This window comes from Oryzias latipes, chromosome 24 (genome assembly GCF_002234675.1).
Source record: "Oryzias latipes chromosome 24, ASM223467v1".
Lineage (NCBI taxonomy): Eukaryota > Metazoa > Chordata > Actinopteri > Beloniformes > Adrianichthyidae > Oryzias > Oryzias latipes.
In genome coordinates, this window is record NC_019882.2 from 11624637 (window position 1) to 11643436 (window position 18800).

Here is an 18800-nt window from a genome sequence, read left to right on the forward strand (position 1 = left end):
GTGACTCTCTGCTGTCATGAGAGTCAGATGATAGAAATAGTATTTTTAAAATAAAGTGACTCAGTCCATGACCTCTTTTAAAAGTCTGGAATACAAGTCATGGTTGCAACAGTAAATCAGTAAGTACATTATTTAAAGTACACTTTGACAACCACATTATTATTAGAACAATACCTTCATTTCTTTTCCTAATAGACTTTCTTTCTAATGATACTCACATTTTGAAGTGTCTGCTTTTGAAAGTCTGAAATGTAAAAAAAAAAGTAGATTTTAGGAACCAGATAACTTCAAAAATGATTTCCTGTTCTGGGAAGCTAAGTTGTCATTTGTTGGGGGAGTTGCAACTTCATGAAAATACAAAAGATTCAGATCTCAAGTCAGGAAGAAAAAAAAACAGAAAAATCGCGCTTCACTTTATCATGTAACGTAACAAACCAGCAAACCAATAGGGCGATGACTAGTTTCAGAAGGAAGAGGAAGTTCACAGCCTGTGGTTAAATGTTGCCATCATTTCAACTATTTTGAGTGTTCTGCTTTCTTCATCAGAACCTCATCACTGCTGGTAAAAGAAAACTGTACTTGTTCCTCTTTTCTGATCCTCTGTGACTTTGGCTCTCCTGCTTCTGAAGAGAAGAATGCTGAAGACGACCAGCAGTACCAAAACCACACCGACCACAGCTCCAATGATGATGACTGTGATGCTCTGGGGAGATTCTGTGACAAATAATGATATTTAAACTTGTATTAATCATTAACTATTATTAATATGTTAAGTACAACTACGATTAATATATTGATTACAGCAGGCCATTGTAAGACATTTATTTTGATATAAAATTACCAATTATGAGAAGCTGAGCTAAGACGTACTTTGTAACAAAGAAAAACTCAAATGTAATTAGATAATTTTTTTAACATAATGTAAAGTTTTTAAAACATCTCGGAAATTCTCTGGCATTGACTAAAAAGAAAAACTAATATGAGTTTACTATACCTAGTTAAAGTTAACAGAATAAGTCATTGAAAGAAAGACAATAACAACGTTTCATTAACTGAATGAATGTAAATGTCATTGAATTATGTTAAGTCTTAATAGATATGGTGATTATGATTTACTTTTGGGCCATAATGGATTAGTAATTCATGCAGTGACTAAACAGTGTTGACTTTCATCATTAAAGACATATAGACTCAGATCTAAAGCCCTGAAGGCTTTTACCCCTGGAGCAAAAGAAAAATATGACTTAATGGTAAGACAAAGTTAACAATCTGAGAACGAAGTGAACAAAAACTTTTAGAGAAAGCATTACTGTCAAATGTAGAGGAAAGGGAAGTACAGACACATTTTGGTGCATGTACAGCAGAACCTTAGGAAAGGACCTGCAGAAAACACCCGTATGGAGTTGACGAGGGTACAGTAGGATTCTGAGTAGTCTGGGCCCAGGAGTAACAGAATCTTAAAGGCGCAAGGTCCGCAAGGGACGTCATGAAAGTGGAACGTACATCTGTTGTGTGTGTAGAGAGCACACCATGAAGTATTTGTAAGGAGAATGTAAGTGACACGCATTTATGTTTTACAGTTGAGGCTGTCTTATGGTGGACTTACACAGCACTCTAGTCTTTTGTAAGAAGCGAGTACTAGCCACATACAAACGCGGTATGCATGAGTTGTGTTTGTAATACATAAGTAGGATGCTCAAACAAACAACACTGACTGTATTTCTATTTACTTACAGTCAGGCTGCACAGAGCACAACCCAATCACGTGAACAGCACTGATGGCCCTCCAGCCCAATCCGCAGGATCTGGGGTATCAAACAATCAAAAACCTTCTCACCTACTTCACCCTTACTTTACCCTTACATGTTGCATAAGTATTTGCAATGATCTGTCACTTGCAGCATGCCCATAGAATATTGTAGAACATACATCAATGTTTTTGCTGTAAGGGCTCTAGCAGTCTATAGAACCTTGACATTGTTTGTGAGCTACCTGCATTCCTCGCACAGGACAAATGTCCATTTTTATTGATTTAAGAACAAATTTTTTAGTTTGGGATTAAAATACAAAAATATACATTTAGAGACAAAACATAAAATGTAGATTTTTGCAAAAAATGTCAAATAGCAGTGTCGACATTTTTCCAGACTGTTATTTTCTAAAGCATTTTTGTGACAGAATGAGAATGGAAGACAAAGAGTCTTGTTTGCTCAGATCATTGATAAAACTGCATTTTTAACAGAAAGATTTTCAAAATCAGACTCTTATTTTCCATTGAATATTTATGCAGTAAAATTGTCTGCAGTACATGTTAAAACGTCATATCCATAAAAAATTACACAAGGAAAATATGAGGTTTCTTTCATCAATAAAAAGACAAAAACTTTTTTACCTGAAAAGTCCAGAACATAAACAGCATCTATCTGCACTTCATCTTCAACAAACTTGCAGGTGAATCTTTTGTTGTTTCCACTCTGATGTTTCACAGTCAGAACAGAAACACAGTTTCTTTGTCCTCTAAACTCAAACCCAACACCTTCTCCAGACAGGTGAGATCCTGTCTCATCCACCCAGATGATGCTGTTCTGTTTACAGAGAATTGTTTTATCATGTCTATTCAGTGAACACTGTAATGTGACACTTCCATTTCCTCTTGGATCAACTTCTGGTGGATCTTTAGAAACTGAAGGAAAACAAAAACAGAAAAGTTTCTCTGTTAGACGTTTTTACAGAAAACCTTTTGTCCTGACAGTGACTACATTTACCTGCACACCATGTTCCAAAGAAAGAACAGATTTGACAATTTTAGAAACTGTTGTTTCTCTTTCAGCTTTTCCCATCAGGGGTTGCCACAGCGAACAAGTCGCATGGTAAACTTGGCAATGTTTTATGCCATATGCCCTTCCTGACGCAACCCTCTCAAAGCAACCGGGATTGGGACTGGCACAGAAGTAGAGAAGGGAACAGGGAGCAGCCCGGAGTCGAACCGTGGTTTCACGGACGGAAGGCGCCGCAAACCAGCACGAGCTAAACCAGCTCCTTACTATTTTAGAAACTATTCAGAGAAAATGTTTTCATTTGTTTGAACAGCAGTAGGCCTGCACAATATACCGCAAATTTATCGTTATCGCGACATCAAGCTGTGCAATATGCATACCGCAAAAGACGGCGAAAATCGCAATAAATGGTTACCTTAAATGTGCTAAAACAAACTCACGGCAGCTTGAAGTATTTAATGAATCAAATAAATCCATTTATGCGTTTAACCAATCGGAAGGACCCGTTAACGTTGTTGATCAATCAGATGAGCCCTTTTATGTTTGATGTTTGCCTCCTATGTCGACAAGGGTCTTTCGAGTATGATTTTTAAACTGTTGCAGTGAAATGGAAATTATGTTTTTGGTTGTTTTGCTATTTGTTTACATACCGCAAATTATATCGTTATCGCAATATTAATCACTAATATCGCATATCGCGAGTTTTCCTCATATCGTGCAGCCCTAAACAGCAGAAATATTCTTGAGTTTAGTGTTTCAGAGTAAACTGTTCAGTATGGTAAGTCAGGGGATGATGGAGTCATTGTTGTAAGGCTCCATGTATTCTTTCCCTGCCAGCATCTTACACCCTGCAGTTATGTGCTGGATTGTTTCAGGCGCCTCTTTGGACAGCATTCACCTTGGGTCTTGTCTGGTGTGGTAGATCTGAGCCTCTATGGCTCTGGTGCTCAGGGCTTGTTCCTGGGCTGCCAGAATGAGCGCTTCAGTGCTGTCCTGTAGGCCAGCCCTTTCTAGCCATTGGTAGGACTTCTTGATATCAGCCACTTCATATACATATATATATATCTTTCTGGTCCTGATTCTCCGATATAATAGGAGGCCCTTTCTGGTCTAACTCCTATAATTTTCACTAAGAAAAGCAGAGAAGCTCTTTATTTGTGAAATAATTCTCTCCTCATCTGAGATGAAAACTGGTTGGTTTTAACTCTGAACGCTAATAAAGGAATTGCTTCTCATCTATAATATAATCTTGAGATAAGAGAATTTTGATTAAAAAAACTCCAAATGTCAGAGTCTCTTCAGGATTTGAGCTTTTTTTGGATCAGATCAGAACGTTGACATTCATGTAATCACAGAATTATTCAAGTCAGAATACTCACTGCTCAAAGTATTAAGATACACCTCAAACTCATTCTTGTTCCTGAGCTGACAGAGAAATCGACCAGCATCTTCATCAGTGATGTTTGTGACGAGCAGAGAGCAGTCACTGCTCACACTCAGCCTGGAAGCTCTAGCTGAACTCTGGACAACATTTCCATTCTTTACTTCTGTTATTGATGCTGCATCTGGATCTTTCTGGTACAGCCAGGTAACATCAGAACATGAGGAAGAGGAGGATTTAGTTCTACAAGGTAAAAGGACGTCATCTCCAACTCTTTGATAGAGATGTTTTGTTTGTCCACTTATGTCTGTAGGAGAGAAAAGAACAAACTCAGAGAAAAGTTGAACCTTTAACACAACAGTCACAATCACTGAAAAAATTAAATAAGATATATCCACCTGTAAACACAAATACACTCTTGATTAAAATCATAAGACCAGTTAAGAAATTGCATAAGTATTTGCACCGTGCGGTGCTCTCTCCGCACGGTGGGGGGGTTCATATTACACCTGAGCCGGGGGTGTTCGTGTCCCTGGGGGGTGGGTCCTGGTCCTTGCCCCTGAGCGCTGGGCCCCGCCAAACTTCCAACATGGCCGAGCCTGGTCGGGCCATATTTATAACACCCCTTGTGGGCCCTCTTTTTTCCCTGGGGTTCCCCCCTCCTGGGCGGGGGCGGCGGGCCCCTGCCTTGCTCCTCCCTGGACCAACCGTGGGCCGGGCAGGTGGCTGCCTGGAGTGCGGAGCGGGTCTCCCTTGGGGGGTCCTGGCTCGTACCTGGGGTAGGGGCGGGGGGATGCCCGGAACTCCTGGGTGGTGGTGGGGTGCTCGTTTGGGGCTGTGGGCGTCCTTCTCCGGTGGGGCCCTGCGTTGGGCGCTCCCGGCGCGGCGGGGGGGCTGCTCTCCTGGTTGGGCTGGGGCGGCGCTCTCTTTCCCTCCGTGCCTCCCTGCTCTCTGGCTCTGGGGGCCTTGCGGCGGTCCTGCTGGCCCTGGCCTGGGTGGCGGGCTTGGTCGCCCGGGCGGCGGTTGTTCCCTGCCGGTTCCCGTGTGGCGTTGGGGGGATTCCGGCTGCCGCTGCTGCTGCGGTGGGGGTCTTGGGGTGGGGATGGCTGGGCACTCTCCCTCCTTCTTGTCACGTTCCACCATCCATTTTAGAAGAACATAAACACTCACCTGAGCACAGGTTTTAGCTCACCTTTGCACTAACAGTTTGCATGATTGAATGACTGAAAGATTTCACAGTAGTTGGTTTTAAGGCATAAGTATGCGTGTGGGCGCTATCTGTTTTGTGTACATGTCGACAGGTGGACATTTTTGCGGCTGGCGGGTGTGTTTGTAGCGTTTGGGTGTGTGTGTGGATAGGCCCCGCCCTTTTTGTACTACATTTGAACCTTACCATAATGATTGGCAACCAGTGGACTTGTTGCTTTATGCTGCTTCATGGTCTTACCCCCCTTCCCCTCCTATTATCACCCTCCTACCCCCCCCCCCCTCTCTAACATCCCTCTCTCTTCTTCCCCTCTTTCCTTTTCCGTCCGGTCCAACACCAAAGATTTTCAAACATGATTGAAATTAATAAAGTTTGACCTCAATTACAAAAGGGGTTTATTCAGACATACCTCTGGTTTGTATGAAGATTAATAACCCCTCTTGTTAAAGTAAAATATGTCCAACACAAGAGGCCGTCAGCTCTCATCTGTCTGCCCAGCTGTTGGACAGGACAAGTTAAAAAAAAAAAAAAAGAAGAAATTGCATTTCTATTTTTCATGGTTAGACTTTAATGAGGTTCTAAGTAAAGCTTTAAATGTAGAAATAAATGGGAACAAGAGACAGTTGAGTTAAAACAACAATTGAACTGAAATGGGCTGTTCTTTAGCTGATCAAAAGTTTAGGACCAAAGCACAATAAACCCTGTTACATTCAAACAAAACACTCAGTCATGAAAAGCTGCACCAGTCTTGTTAAACACCTCAAAAATCTGTATTGCATGTTTCATGCAAGTGTCTCTAAAAAGCTTTTGAAAGGTTTTGCCAAGTGATGAAGATGGCTTTAATGAAGAGCATCCACTGTCTGGAACTGATGTCCATATTTGTCATTTGTACCATCCATCCCCAAATGTTCTCAATAGGGTTTAAATCAGGAGAACATGCAGGATGGTCCAAAAGAGTGAAGTTATTCTCCTGAAAAATATTTTCTGTCATGTGGGTGTTGTGAACTGCAGCATAGACCTGTAGAAATGCCACTGACGTTGGAAGGCATCAAGACCATCCAGGTTATGTTTTTCTCATCAGAGAAGAGAACTCTCTTCAGCTTTGAAATGTCTCATGTTTGGTGTTTGCTTGCAAAGTCCAACCAGTCAATGTTGTGGTTAATGGATACGTAGCCCTTGAAGAAGCCTTTTGGTTCGAAGCTTTTCTCTTGCAGATGCCGTCTAATCGTTACTGGTTGACGTCAGCAGCAGTGATCTGTTATTAGAGCCAAAGACTGTACTGTTTCTTGGTCGACAGCCCTTTGGATCCTCCGCCTCAGTGCTGATCATTTTTTTTTGGTCTGCTTCTTAACTTCTTTGTCCCATAACACTCAGGATTGATTACAAAATTCAAAACTAGCGTCCAACCTCAGCAGCAATGACATGTTGTGAAAGGCCTTGCTGATGCAGCTCAACAAGCTCCATTTAGAAGCTTGTTAAGGTCCAGCTAGAATACATTCAATCATTTTATTAAGTTTTTAAGTTGGTGTTTTTTAATCAAAAGTGTCTATTTGTGTTTTTTCCAGTACTGGTGACTATTCATGACATCATCTAGTGGTAGTAACTTAAAGACACTATTTTTCCATCTCTATGCTCGGAGGGCTAAATCTAGGGGTAGGAACAAGCCGTAGGGGTGGAGAAGAATTCAGATGTCACCTAAATCAATGAGAATCTTCATCCACATATTCAGGGCAGTGTTTTGTTTCTTCTACTTTTCTTTCTCGTCAGTTTTGTCATAAAAGAGAAGCTTCCTGTTGGCAAATGTCTTGTTCCTGTTTTCTTAATGGTTCTTTAGCTGCTTTGCAAACATCTATCAGATGACGGGTTGTGTCTGTGTTTTTCAAACTTTCTTTTGCATCACTTTCTACAAAAATAATATTTTTTGTGGAAATTTTGAAGTTTCCTATTTTACTTTTTTAAACTCAAACTTGATGGGAGAGATGTTTAGCTCAGATCAATGCAAAAAGGTTTTTGTTCATCCTAAAGTGAACCAGAAGAGTCATAACACACTTTTTACAGTTTAAAAAGAGTGTGAAAAAGTGATCAAGTAGAACCTAGAGAGCTCATAGCCCCCCTTAACCTGTTTAAGGTTAAATGTGAGTCTCTGCTGCAGGATCAACAAAGACCCACGCAAGAACACAACAGACATTTTGAACAACTGCAGAAAACAACAAATGGAAAAACTGAAACTATTTTCTTGAGGTTTTAAGATTTTCTTTGATCTTTTTTCTGTATTGATTACATGAAATGTTTGAACATAAATCATTATTATCAATTTAATCTATCAATATATAACAACCAACATAAATGATTTCTGTTCAAAGTTTAATTTTGTTCTTCACTTTATTTTCTTGCTAGTTTGGTAAAAAATAACAACAACTAAATTTACATTGAAAAGTTAAAAATAGATATTTTTGATTGACATTGAATGTGTTTTTAAATGATCCACAGTGATGTTGTGTAAAAGTTTGTTTTTGTTTTCATCTGAAAATCCTGACAGAGCAAAGATTCACAGGAATCACTGAAAAGAATAGAATGTGTTTTTGTTTCTAAACTGTGAACAAATATGTGGTTAAAATATGATTTGATAAAACACAATTATAAACTAAAACCCTTCAAAATGTCTTACCTGTTAGAACGTAGACAGCATCTATCTTCACTTCATTGTTTTCAACATACTTGCAGGTGAATCTTTTGTTGTTTCCACTCTGATGTTTCACAGTCAGAACAGAAACACAGTTTGTTTGTTTTTTAACCTCAAACTCAGGATTTTTACCAGACAGTTGAGATCCTGTCTCATCCATCCAGATGAAGCTGTTTTCATTACAGACATTTGGTCCATTAAAACTCTTTAATGAGCATGTTAGGTCGACTCTTCCATAAACATCTGAAGGAGACGAAGAGACTAAAGAAAAACAAACAATAGAAAATAGTTTTCAGTTTATTCTTTTTGTCCTTACTTGAATTTTCTATTTAACATTTTTTAATGTGTGACACATTTACAGTTTTTATTAAAATCAATTAAACTGATCTGAAGTTTATCAAGTTAAACTAAACAGGAAACTCTCAAACTCTCTGTTCACCTCATTAATCAGTGATAATCAGAGACATTGATCTTTAATGTTTATGGATTAATCAGTTCAACCTATTTACTATAGAAAGAATGAAACATGTAATGATATTTTCTCCCATCAGTCGACTCTCTCACATCTCTCACACTAAACATGCTTTGTCAGCAGTTTCACCTTTTTCCAACCTAAATGATTCAATGAGTTCACATGTCAGAGTCTCTTCAGAATTTGAGCTTTTTTTGGATCAGATCAGAATGTTGACATTCATGTAATCACAGAATTATTCAAGTCAGAATACTCACTGCTCAAAATATTAAGATACACAACGGCGTCAAGGGTGTTATAATCTCCGGGCCGACAGACGTATTGAAGAGCATCTTCATCAGTGATGTTTCTGATGAGCAGAGAGCAGTCACTGCTCACACTCAGCCTGGAAGCTCTAGCTGAACTCTGGACAACATTTTCTTTGCAGCTCATTCTTTCAAAACCAGGTTTTCCAGGTCTGCTGATCAACCATTTAACATCATTGTTATAGGATCTATCAACATCACATGGTAATGTGACGTCCTCTCCAACTCTTTTATAGAGTCTCTCCTCTTTAACACTGAAACCTGCAGGAGAAACAAGAAGAAACAGAAAATTACAATCAGAATCACAAACAGAATCATTGATAAAAACTTCAGGTTTCTAAATACAGAGTAGAAATCCACAGTCTGCACACATGTTTACTTTCCTCTAATATTGACCTCATTCACATCTTTAACTCTGACATTTTCTGAATAGAATTGTGAATTCAGTTTATATACTTATATTTTCCTGTAATTTATAGTATTTCAAATATTTGGCCTCTTTTTAAGTTATTAGTTTGTGCTTTTAGAAATGGAAAGAAACAGCTACAAACAAACCAACATTTGGATTATTTACAACCTTTTAGGCATTAAAACTAAATTAATTTGCAAACATTTGGTTATTTTTCTAACATTGATTTAATTTAAACCATGAATGAAAACAAACTTTAAATCCTTAAAAGTAAATGTGTTTAGTGCTAAAATATGAGGTCAGTCAATCCATTTCTGAAATCTGTAGCGTTAATATTTGTGTTCTTGAAAGTCTTCCTTTTATTCTCTTCCTTAATTATTTCTTTACTCAACAAAACAGATTCTTTACAACTTTTTTTATCATTTAGTGCAGTTTTTGCAGTTAAAATATCAAAAGTCATTTTAGTTTCAGGAAGTTAGTTCAGTTTTCCTAAATATTTCAACTTTTAGACTTTTCTTCACTGTGTTCACATTCTTCATCATCTTCACAGCTTCAACTGTCAGATTTCAAATATGGATTTTTGCAGCAAAAACCAAATTTTTATTTGTTTTTATAAAATACAATTCTGTTTACAAAACAGATTACACCAAAGTTATTTTTTCCTTCCTAAGGAATCTGAAGATTAAAATATAATATATTTAACCATCTTTATCCTATTAATAACCTGTTTTAAAATACACAAGTTTTCCTTCAAACAAACCAAAACAAAATAATGTATTTTATAAAACCGACCCTTTAAAGTTTTAAAGCCAAAGTAAGAAATACATTGCAAAACATAAAATATATACAAATTACCTCCAGATTGAAGCATGAAAATAAGGATTATTTCCAGTCGTAGAGTCATTCTTAGTTTGTTGGTTTCTCGCTGTAAATGTTCATTTCCTCTTTGATGAGGACTAAATAGAAAAGAAAGTTTTGGCTCCACCCACTCATTATTTTTAGTGTCAGTATATTTGTGAGAGATGTCAGAGTGAAAGGATGAATTAGAATAAAAAATATAAAATGAAGTTTCTGAAGGTCAAAATGAAACAAAAGAAGACATTCAATGTCATTATATTTGAAGATAAAGCTCAAAAGTTCATCAGTTTAGTATCATAAAAAGGAAGTCTTTCTTCTTCCTGTCACAAGTGTTATAACAGAGGAAATGCTGTTTGTTCATTTCCTGAACTCACTACATGCTTCTTAAACTGCTCTGTAATGAACTTTATTACTTTTGTTCACAAACTGTCTGGTTTTGATCTTTTGTAACAAACTTGATGTTTCATCAAAGCAGCAACTGAAACGACTGTTATTGTCAGAGGGGTGGGGGTGAAGCCCCAGAGCAGGGGTCTTCTGGGGCCCTAAGCGAAATTTAATTTGTGGGCCCTCTAACTGATCAGCAGCACCAAAAAAACGCAACTGTTGTTGTAATATAAATGAGATCTCTCTTAATACATTTGTGAATGTTTTATCGTTGCTGCCAAAGAATTGAATACATTTAATTGCCTGCATGTTGGATGCATAAAGAAACATAAAGAAAACAACAGCTCAATGAGGGGGATTTTAGAAAGTCAGTCTTTCTCAGTCCAAAAAGTACCTCTTTGCACTAAATCCATTCTTACTGGATCAGAAAGTGTGGTTGGTCATTCAGCTGGACCAACTGGATTTGAGGTACCGGTAGGTGGAATTTTGGATCCAGTAGGCTCCCCTTCCATACACGCCTCTCTTGGAGCCTCTGGAACATAAGATACAGAACATCAACAAAAGCAAACAGTGAAAAGTAAAACAGTCAAATGTTTCCCTTTCAACAGTAGATGTGGTGACAGCAGTTTCTTCTGCATCTAAAAAACAAGAATTATTATTACACAATAATCAATGATAAAATTAATAAATTATCTAAAGCAGAAAACTACTAATAGTTTAGTGGCTCATTTAAAATCTGTGTGCAGGTTTTTCACAAATTCATGGTCTTTTTATATATTTATGACAGATTTATTGTTTGATTGTATATTTGCATGCGGTCATATTTATTCATTTTTATCATGAACAACTTGGGACTCCATACTCCTCAGCTGCTGTTTATAAACATAAGGGGTTATGCAGACACTGTTTTTTAAATTACTTTACATGCTATTAAAATTACCTGAGATGGCATACTCAGTGAAGTCAGGAACATCTTGGGATGTGGACGCTGCACCACCTCCAATACTTTTTGAGAGCAGAAGAAACTGTCGGCTGAGACGGAACTGTACAAAAAATCATCATCATGTAGAACCAAAACTGCAAAATACAAATAAGAAATAAATGTACCCATTTATTAAACATAAATGTGAACAATAATTTGAGTATAAATGGAAATATAAGCATTTATACACTTCTTCTTTATTATTTTGTACGTTCAGGATTTTAAAATTAGTACATTTATTTTGTTTATCATTTATAAATGAGAACATTTATTTCCTATTTGTATTTGGCAGTTTTGATTCTCCATATTTCATGGCAATGCAAGATTTAAGACACATTCAATGTTGAAAAAGTCAGACTACCTCACCTGCAATAATAAACGGCAGTTTTTTTAATTACATAAACCGGAAAATGCAGAACGCACTAAATGTGTTAGCAAAACAATGAAACAATACGACAACTTGAGTTAAAACATTTATCAGCCATCATCATCATCATCTACTTTTCTCTGCTCTCCACTGTTTTGGAAGGTCATGTCTGACCTCATCTTAGAAACTTGTATCAGAATTATTTTCGAGTTTTCCATTGGAAATTACGACAAATGGGGTCGTTACTTTATGTGTAATCTTCACCTCGGATCGCTGAGTATTTTACGTAAATTGCGCAGCTGCACTAATGCTGGAAAATGTAAAAATACGGCCCCAACATCCTCCAAACTTACCTTGTGATTGATGTTGAAGTTCTTCATCTTTTTTCAGCTCCTGATGGATAAAGTATCTTTGTCATAAAGTTCTCTTGTTTTCGCTCTGATCAGCGTGACAAAATGTACTCGTTTTTTTTTCTTTTTTCCCAACTTTATTGAAATAAAATGCGCTCGTAAATGCACACTGTGCCAGGATCAGATGCAATGATGTTGACCGATCGTTGCTGAGTGGTGTAACGTCATTATTTGGGTTGCCAGATTGGTTCAGGTGTGTTGAAGGGGGGGTCACAAAAGTGCAGGCAACTTTCTTTTTCACACGTTGGTACGGAAATTCTATGAAATGGGTTGCCAGATTTGGGTCTTTCTTTGTTTTATTTTTTTCGCCACTCCGGGGCGCTGGTGGTGACGGGGGCCCTACGCGGCTGCGTAATTCGCGTATAGGGAGGGCCGGCCATGACTCCACGCCACCAGAACACATGCAATAAAAACAAGGCAAATCCACAAATAGTTTTAAAAGCACAAAAACAGTCATGCAAAGGAGTTAAAAGTCAATCCATATAAACTCAATTAAAATCCACTGGTGACTGAGCTACAGGCTGTTCATAAGCTCGGTGTGTAGTTGGCACACTTAACTTTAGGAGGGGTGAAGCCCATTCACCCCTCTGCGTCTCCAAATGGCAGTGTGAGATCTTCCCGAGGTTATGCTGGAGCTCCTCCTCCACGTGAGCGATTTACTGGTCCGCGCCCCGATGAAGACCTGTGGTGGCTGTGGCCAGTGTTCTGCCGCCTCTGCGTCGTGAATTGCGCACCTCCGGCTCCAAGCCTTCCTCCTGCCTGCACCTTGCAGGTTGCGCCCAAGTGTCACGGACCTCGCGTCTCTGGCTCCGACAGCAGGCCAAACTCAAACGCCACAGGCTCCACGCGCCGGCACCAACAGTCCTCCTCCTGCCCTCGCCGGCTACGCACTGGTGCTCTATAGAATTCTATATATAGAATAACAGCCTCCCTGGTCTGTGTGTGACCACGCCCTCCCACACAGGTGGACCGGACAGGCGCACCTTAGACATTTAGGGCCCCTTGGTGGGGAGGGTGAGGGGACATCACTATGAGTAATCAGGAGATGTCCCCTCAGTGCCCTACCCGCCAATTTTAACTGCACCCCCCTTAGTACACACACCCCTCCCCCCTCAAAATATACACCCCAACATAAAACACACACACATGCACAAACACACCCTCACAAACACACATACACGCACACACATTTTGCAAGGAAGGTGGGACCTAGGACCATATGTCCCCTACCCCTTCCCTGGTGGGGGGTACGGGTCCCTTGGCGACGGCTGCCGTGTCCCCTGGGTGCAGGTCTCCTGGGCCCGGCGGTGCTCTCTCCGCTCGGGGGGGGGGGGTTCACATTACATCTGAGCCGGGGGGTGTCTGTGTCCCTGGGGGTGGGTTCTGGTCCTTGCCACTGGGCGCTGGGCCCCGCCAAATTTCCAACAGTGGCCGAGCCTGGTCGGGCCATGTTTACAACACCCCTTGTGGGCCCCCTTTTTCCCCGGGGTGCTTTCCTCCGGGGTGGGGGTGGATGGCCCCTGCCTTGCTCCTCCGTAGACCAACCGTGGGCCGGGTGGGTGGCTACCTGGAGTGCGGAGCGGGTCTCCCTTGGGGGGTCCTGGCTCGTACCTGGGGTTGGGGCGGGGGGAAGCCCGGAACTCCTGGGTGGTGATGGTGTGCTCGTCTGGGGCTGTGGGTGCCGATCTCGGGTAGTGCCCTGCGTTGGGCTCTTCCGGCGCGGCGGGGGGCTGCTCTCCTGGTTGGGCTGGGGTGGCGCTCTCTTTCCCCCCGTACTTCCCTGCTCTCTGGCTCTGGGGGCCTCGCGGCGAACCTGCTGGTCCTGGCCTGGGTGGCGGATTTGATCGCCCGGGGGGTGGTTGTCCCCTACGTGCTGCCGTGTGGCATTGGGGTGTTCCGGCTGCTGCTGCGGCGGGGGTCTGGGTGTGGGGGTGGCTGGGCGCTCCTCCTCCTGCTTTTCACATTCCACCGTCCATTTTAGAAGAACATAAACACTCACCTGAGCACAGGTGTTAGCTCACCTTTGCACTAATAGGTTGCATGAGTGAATGAATGAAAGATTTCACACTAATTGATTTAAAGGCATAGGTATGCGTGTGTGAACACTATCTGTTTTGTGTACATGTTGACATGTGGACATTTCTGCAGCTAGCAGGTGTGTTGATAACATTTCAGTGTGTGTGTGGACAGGCCCCGCCCTTTGAGATTTGTACTACATTTGAACTTTACAGCAATGATAAACAACCAGTAAACTTGTCTGCTCTATGCTGCTTCATGGTCTTATTCCCCTCCCCCTCCCACTATCACCCTTCCGCGCCCCCCCTCTCTAACATCCCTCTCTCTTCTTCCATCCTTTCCTTTTCTGTCCGGTCCAACACCAAAGATTTTCAAACATGATTGAAATCAATAAAGTTTGGCCTCAATTACAAAAGGGGTTTATTCAGACATACCTTTGGTTTGTCTGAAGATTAATAACCCCTGTTGTTAATGTAAAATATTTCCAACACAAGAGGCCCTCAGCTCTCATCTGTCTGCCCAGCTGTTGGACAGGACAAGTTTAAAAAAATAAAAATAAATAATAATCTCTACAATATACACCAAAAAAGGACATAACAAATGACATTCATATTAAAGGAGGAATGACCTGCAGTAGCGCTCCTTCTTGCACTGTGGGTGTAACAGTCTTGTGCTGGGGGAGCTGGTCAGCGCCTCTACAGTTGTTACAGTTGTTACTACTGGATGTTAGCTACTCCTGTCCGCCTCCTCGATGGACTCAATTGTGCAGCCCAGGACAGAGCCGGCCTTCCTAACAAGTTTGTTGAGCACTGCCCCCCGCCCAGCACACAACTCCATAAAGGACCACTAAGGCCACCACAGTGTCATAAAAGGTCCTCAGCAGCTGTTTGCACACGCCGAACGACCTCAGTCTCCTCAGCAGGTGAAGGCGACTCTGGCCCCTCCTGTACAGAGCATCCGTGTTGTTGGACCAGTCCAGTCTGTTGTTCAGGTGAACACCCAGGTATTTAAATGTGTCCACGTCCTCAATGTCTGAACCCTGGATGTTCACCGGTGACTGTGGTGGTGAGGACCTCCTGAAGTCCAGGATCAGCTCCTTTGTCTTGCTGGTGTTAAGCATCTGAGAACTTCTACAGATGACAGTGGTGGGAGTCGTAGGTGGTCTGATGTGTACAGGGTGAACAGGAATGGGGAGAGCACAGTCCCTTGAGGTGCCCCCGTGCTGCAGACCACTACATCAGACACACAGTCATGCAGCCTCACAAACTGTGGTCTGTCTGTGAGGTAGTTGATGGTCCAAGCAGTGAGATGTTGGTCCACACCTGCAACCTCCAGCTTCCTCCTCAGCAGTGATGGCTGGATGGTGTTGAAAGCACTGGAGAAATCAAAAAACATGACTCTAACAGTGCTCCCAGGGGCCTCCAGGTGAGACAGGGCCCGATGCTGCAGGTAGATAATGGCGTCATCCACCCCGATGCCTGGTCGATATGCAAACTGCAGCGGGTCCAGTCCTGAGCTCACCTGAGTGCGGAGATGGCTGAGGATGATCCTCTCCATAGTCTTCATCAGGTGGGAAGTCAAGGCGACAGGTCTGAAGTGGTTCGGTTCCGTAGGACGAGGTACCTTTGGAACCGGAACCAGGCAGGAAGTCCTCCAGAGGACTGCTTCTCCAGTCTGAGGCTCATAATAAATATGAACATCATCACCTCACAGAGCTGGTCTGCACCCCCCCTGAGGAGCCTGGAGGTGATGCTGTCAGGGCCTGTTGCCTTCCTGGCCTTTGTTCTCCTTAACTCCATCCTAACCTGATTCAGGGTGAGGCAGAGGGGGGTTGGAGGATGGTTGGGCGGTGGCTGGTCTGGTGCTGTGAGTCGTTGGGGGGGTCCCTTTGCCTCTGTTGGAAGAAGGGGAGAGTGGACTGCTTGGTGCTGAGGTGGTAACAGCTGGAGCTGGGAGGAGACGCCTGTGCTGGAAAGGTGTGAAGAGGGGGCCGTGTGGGTGGAGACGGGGGGCTGGGCAGAATCAAATCTGTTAAAGAACAGATTCAGTTCATTTGCCCAGGCTTGGTCACCTGTGACCTGGTGATCATTTCCAGCCTCAGCATGTCCTGAGATGTGTTTTAGACCCCTCCACACATCACAGATGTTGTTCTGTTCCAGGCGCTGCTCCATCTTCTTCCATAGCAGTCCTTGCACTTCCTGATCTTATATTTCAGGTCCCTCTGTACTCTGCGTAGCTCCTCCTTGTCCCCAGAGAGAAAAGCCCTCTTCTTTTCATTTAGGAGGGTCTTCAGCTCAGGAGTGACCCAGGGCTTATTGTTGGAAAAATACTGCACTGATTTTGTTTGCCCTGTGTTTTCCACACAAAAATTGACAGTCCGTGATGCAGTTAGTAAGACTGTCAATGTGGACTGCAGAGAACGTCCCAGTCTGTGGTGCTAAACAGTCCCTTAGTCACTCTGTTACCTCCTCAGTCCAGATTTTCACCGTTTTAACTTGTGGTTCCTGCTGTTTCACCACTGGAGTGTAAGCAGAGGAGAGATGGACCAGGATGTGACCAGAGCGTCCTAAAGGAGGGAGGGGGGCAGAAGCATATGCATTCTTGATGTTAGCATAGAAAAGGTCCAGAGTTTTCCTGTCCCTTGAATGACAGTTCACATACTGGGTGAAGTTGGACAGGGTGGCAGAGAGGGGGGTGCAGGCATGGTTAACGTCCCCAGAAATCAGGATCAGGGCCTGCGTTTCCCATAATAACGGATGGTAAATATGGCTTGTACCTCCGTCTTCTCTCCTGGCGTTTAACTCCAGCTCTGCAGCCTCGTCGTTTCCTCCGTATTTCAGCTGGAATATCTGGCTTTCCAGCGAGGAGAATCTCAGCTCGGCCAAGAGCTAACGGCTGATTTTGAGTGTAAACAATGGAGCTGCATCCTAACGGATCCCCTGAGGCGGTTCAAAAAGTTGAGAAAAAATTAAAAAGCAAAAGTAATAATGTTCCTGTCCTTTGTCGCAGAATTTCGTATTAGTTGCTGAAAAATACAAAAATCACAAAAAGGTGGAAGAAAATATTACAAAACGTAAACTAAGGAACACAAAAGGGTAGAGCAGCCCAGATAAGCTGCCACACAGGCGGCGCCATGGTAACGGAAATGATTTGATTATTATTTGATCAAATGTTTGATTTCTTTCATTCCAAATAAAGTTTTCCATCTGATTTTTTTTTACCCTTCTGTGTCTTAAAGAACACAAATGTGTTGTTTGTTGAAGACCTTGTAGTGTGGTGCTGCCACTAGGGGGCAGAATTTACAACAAACATGCAAGACTTTTCAGTTAGTTTTGCTGCAGAAATGTAAATATAAAATAACAATCTAGAAGGTTTATTTTCACTTGTGGTTCATATTGATCTGCAGAAATATCAGCCTGAAAGACAACTGAGTCTCTGTCATCAATGTGGAAAACATTTTTTTGTGTTCCAAAGTTGTTGTCTTTCCAAAAAACATTGATGTTAGTCACAAAAACAACAAGCAGTCTAATGAAAAAGAATTGGAATTTAGAAATAGTTTATTTCAAGCAATCAAAGAAAAAAAAATGCTAAAGAAGACAATAAAAGTATGACTATACATACATAGATATTAAACTTTGAGTGATTCATTTTGACCGATTGGGGAAAAAAAAAAAAAAAAAAGTGAAAACGATACATACACAAACACATAGACACACACTCATCCACCTACACACTCACAATCATTGTGCTATATAAGTATACTGTACACCATTTACTACACACACACATATATACCATTTCAGGCGTTTACACTATAATTGAACAGACTACTTAGAAACTTTGCAGGTGAATTTACATCTGAGCAGAAAAAAAGAAAAATACAGTAACAGAATCCGAAAAGAAAAGTTTTGCTCTCTTTCAATAAATTCTTTATATATATATATATATATATATATATATATCCCTTGTGCTATCCTAGGCACTTTAACATTGGGAGTTGGGTCATCTAGACCCACTAGTCAGTGCACTAAACCTTTTTTCTTCAATGATTTGTGATCTTCACTGGTGTCCAAGGATTACATGAAATCTTTCCGCCTTTATCCACCTTTGTCATGGTAGGGAGAACACGTCAATGTAAGGGTGGGGTCATCTAAGATAGTACAAGGGATATATATATATATATATATATATATATATATATATATATATATAAATGTTCTGAATTTTTTAGTTATTTGTTCTGAGAAGAGTTTTCTGCATCTTTTCTTCACAGATCGTCTTCAACACCATCCACAGTTCTTCTCCCTGAGGAAGCAGAATTTAGAAGATCAAGCAAATTTTTTATTTCTAGAAGTCCAAATAATGTTTAAGATCACCAACTTTTTTTTCATGAGCTGAGAGAAACAGGAAATGACATCATCCACATCAGAAGATGATGAAGAGTAAAAGAGTGAAAGTACTTGTTCTAGTTCTCTGGTCCTCGTTCTCTTTGGTTCTCCTCCTGTACATGTAGACCAGAGCAGCAACCACACCCACAAACATCAACACC

At 41.4% G+C, this 18800-nt stretch overlaps 1 protein-coding gene across 1 annotated transcript in view; it reads right to left on the reverse strand.

Moving 5' to 3' along the window:
* Positions 1-18800, reverse strand: part of LOC101155651 (titin-like) — a 73680-nt gene that overhangs the window by 6449 nt on the left and 48431 nt on the right. The window contains exons 7-11 of the mRNA XM_023953293.1: positions 8034-8309; positions 4157-4465; positions 2393-2683; positions 580-714; positions 219-244 (exon numbers count right to left, since the gene is read on the reverse strand). Coding sequence (XP_023809061.1) covers positions 219-244; positions 580-714; positions 2393-2683; positions 4157-4465; positions 8034-8309 — 1037 coding nt within the window. The remainder of the gene's footprint in view (positions 1-218; positions 245-579; positions 715-2392; positions 2684-4156; positions 4466-8033; positions 8310-18800) is intronic.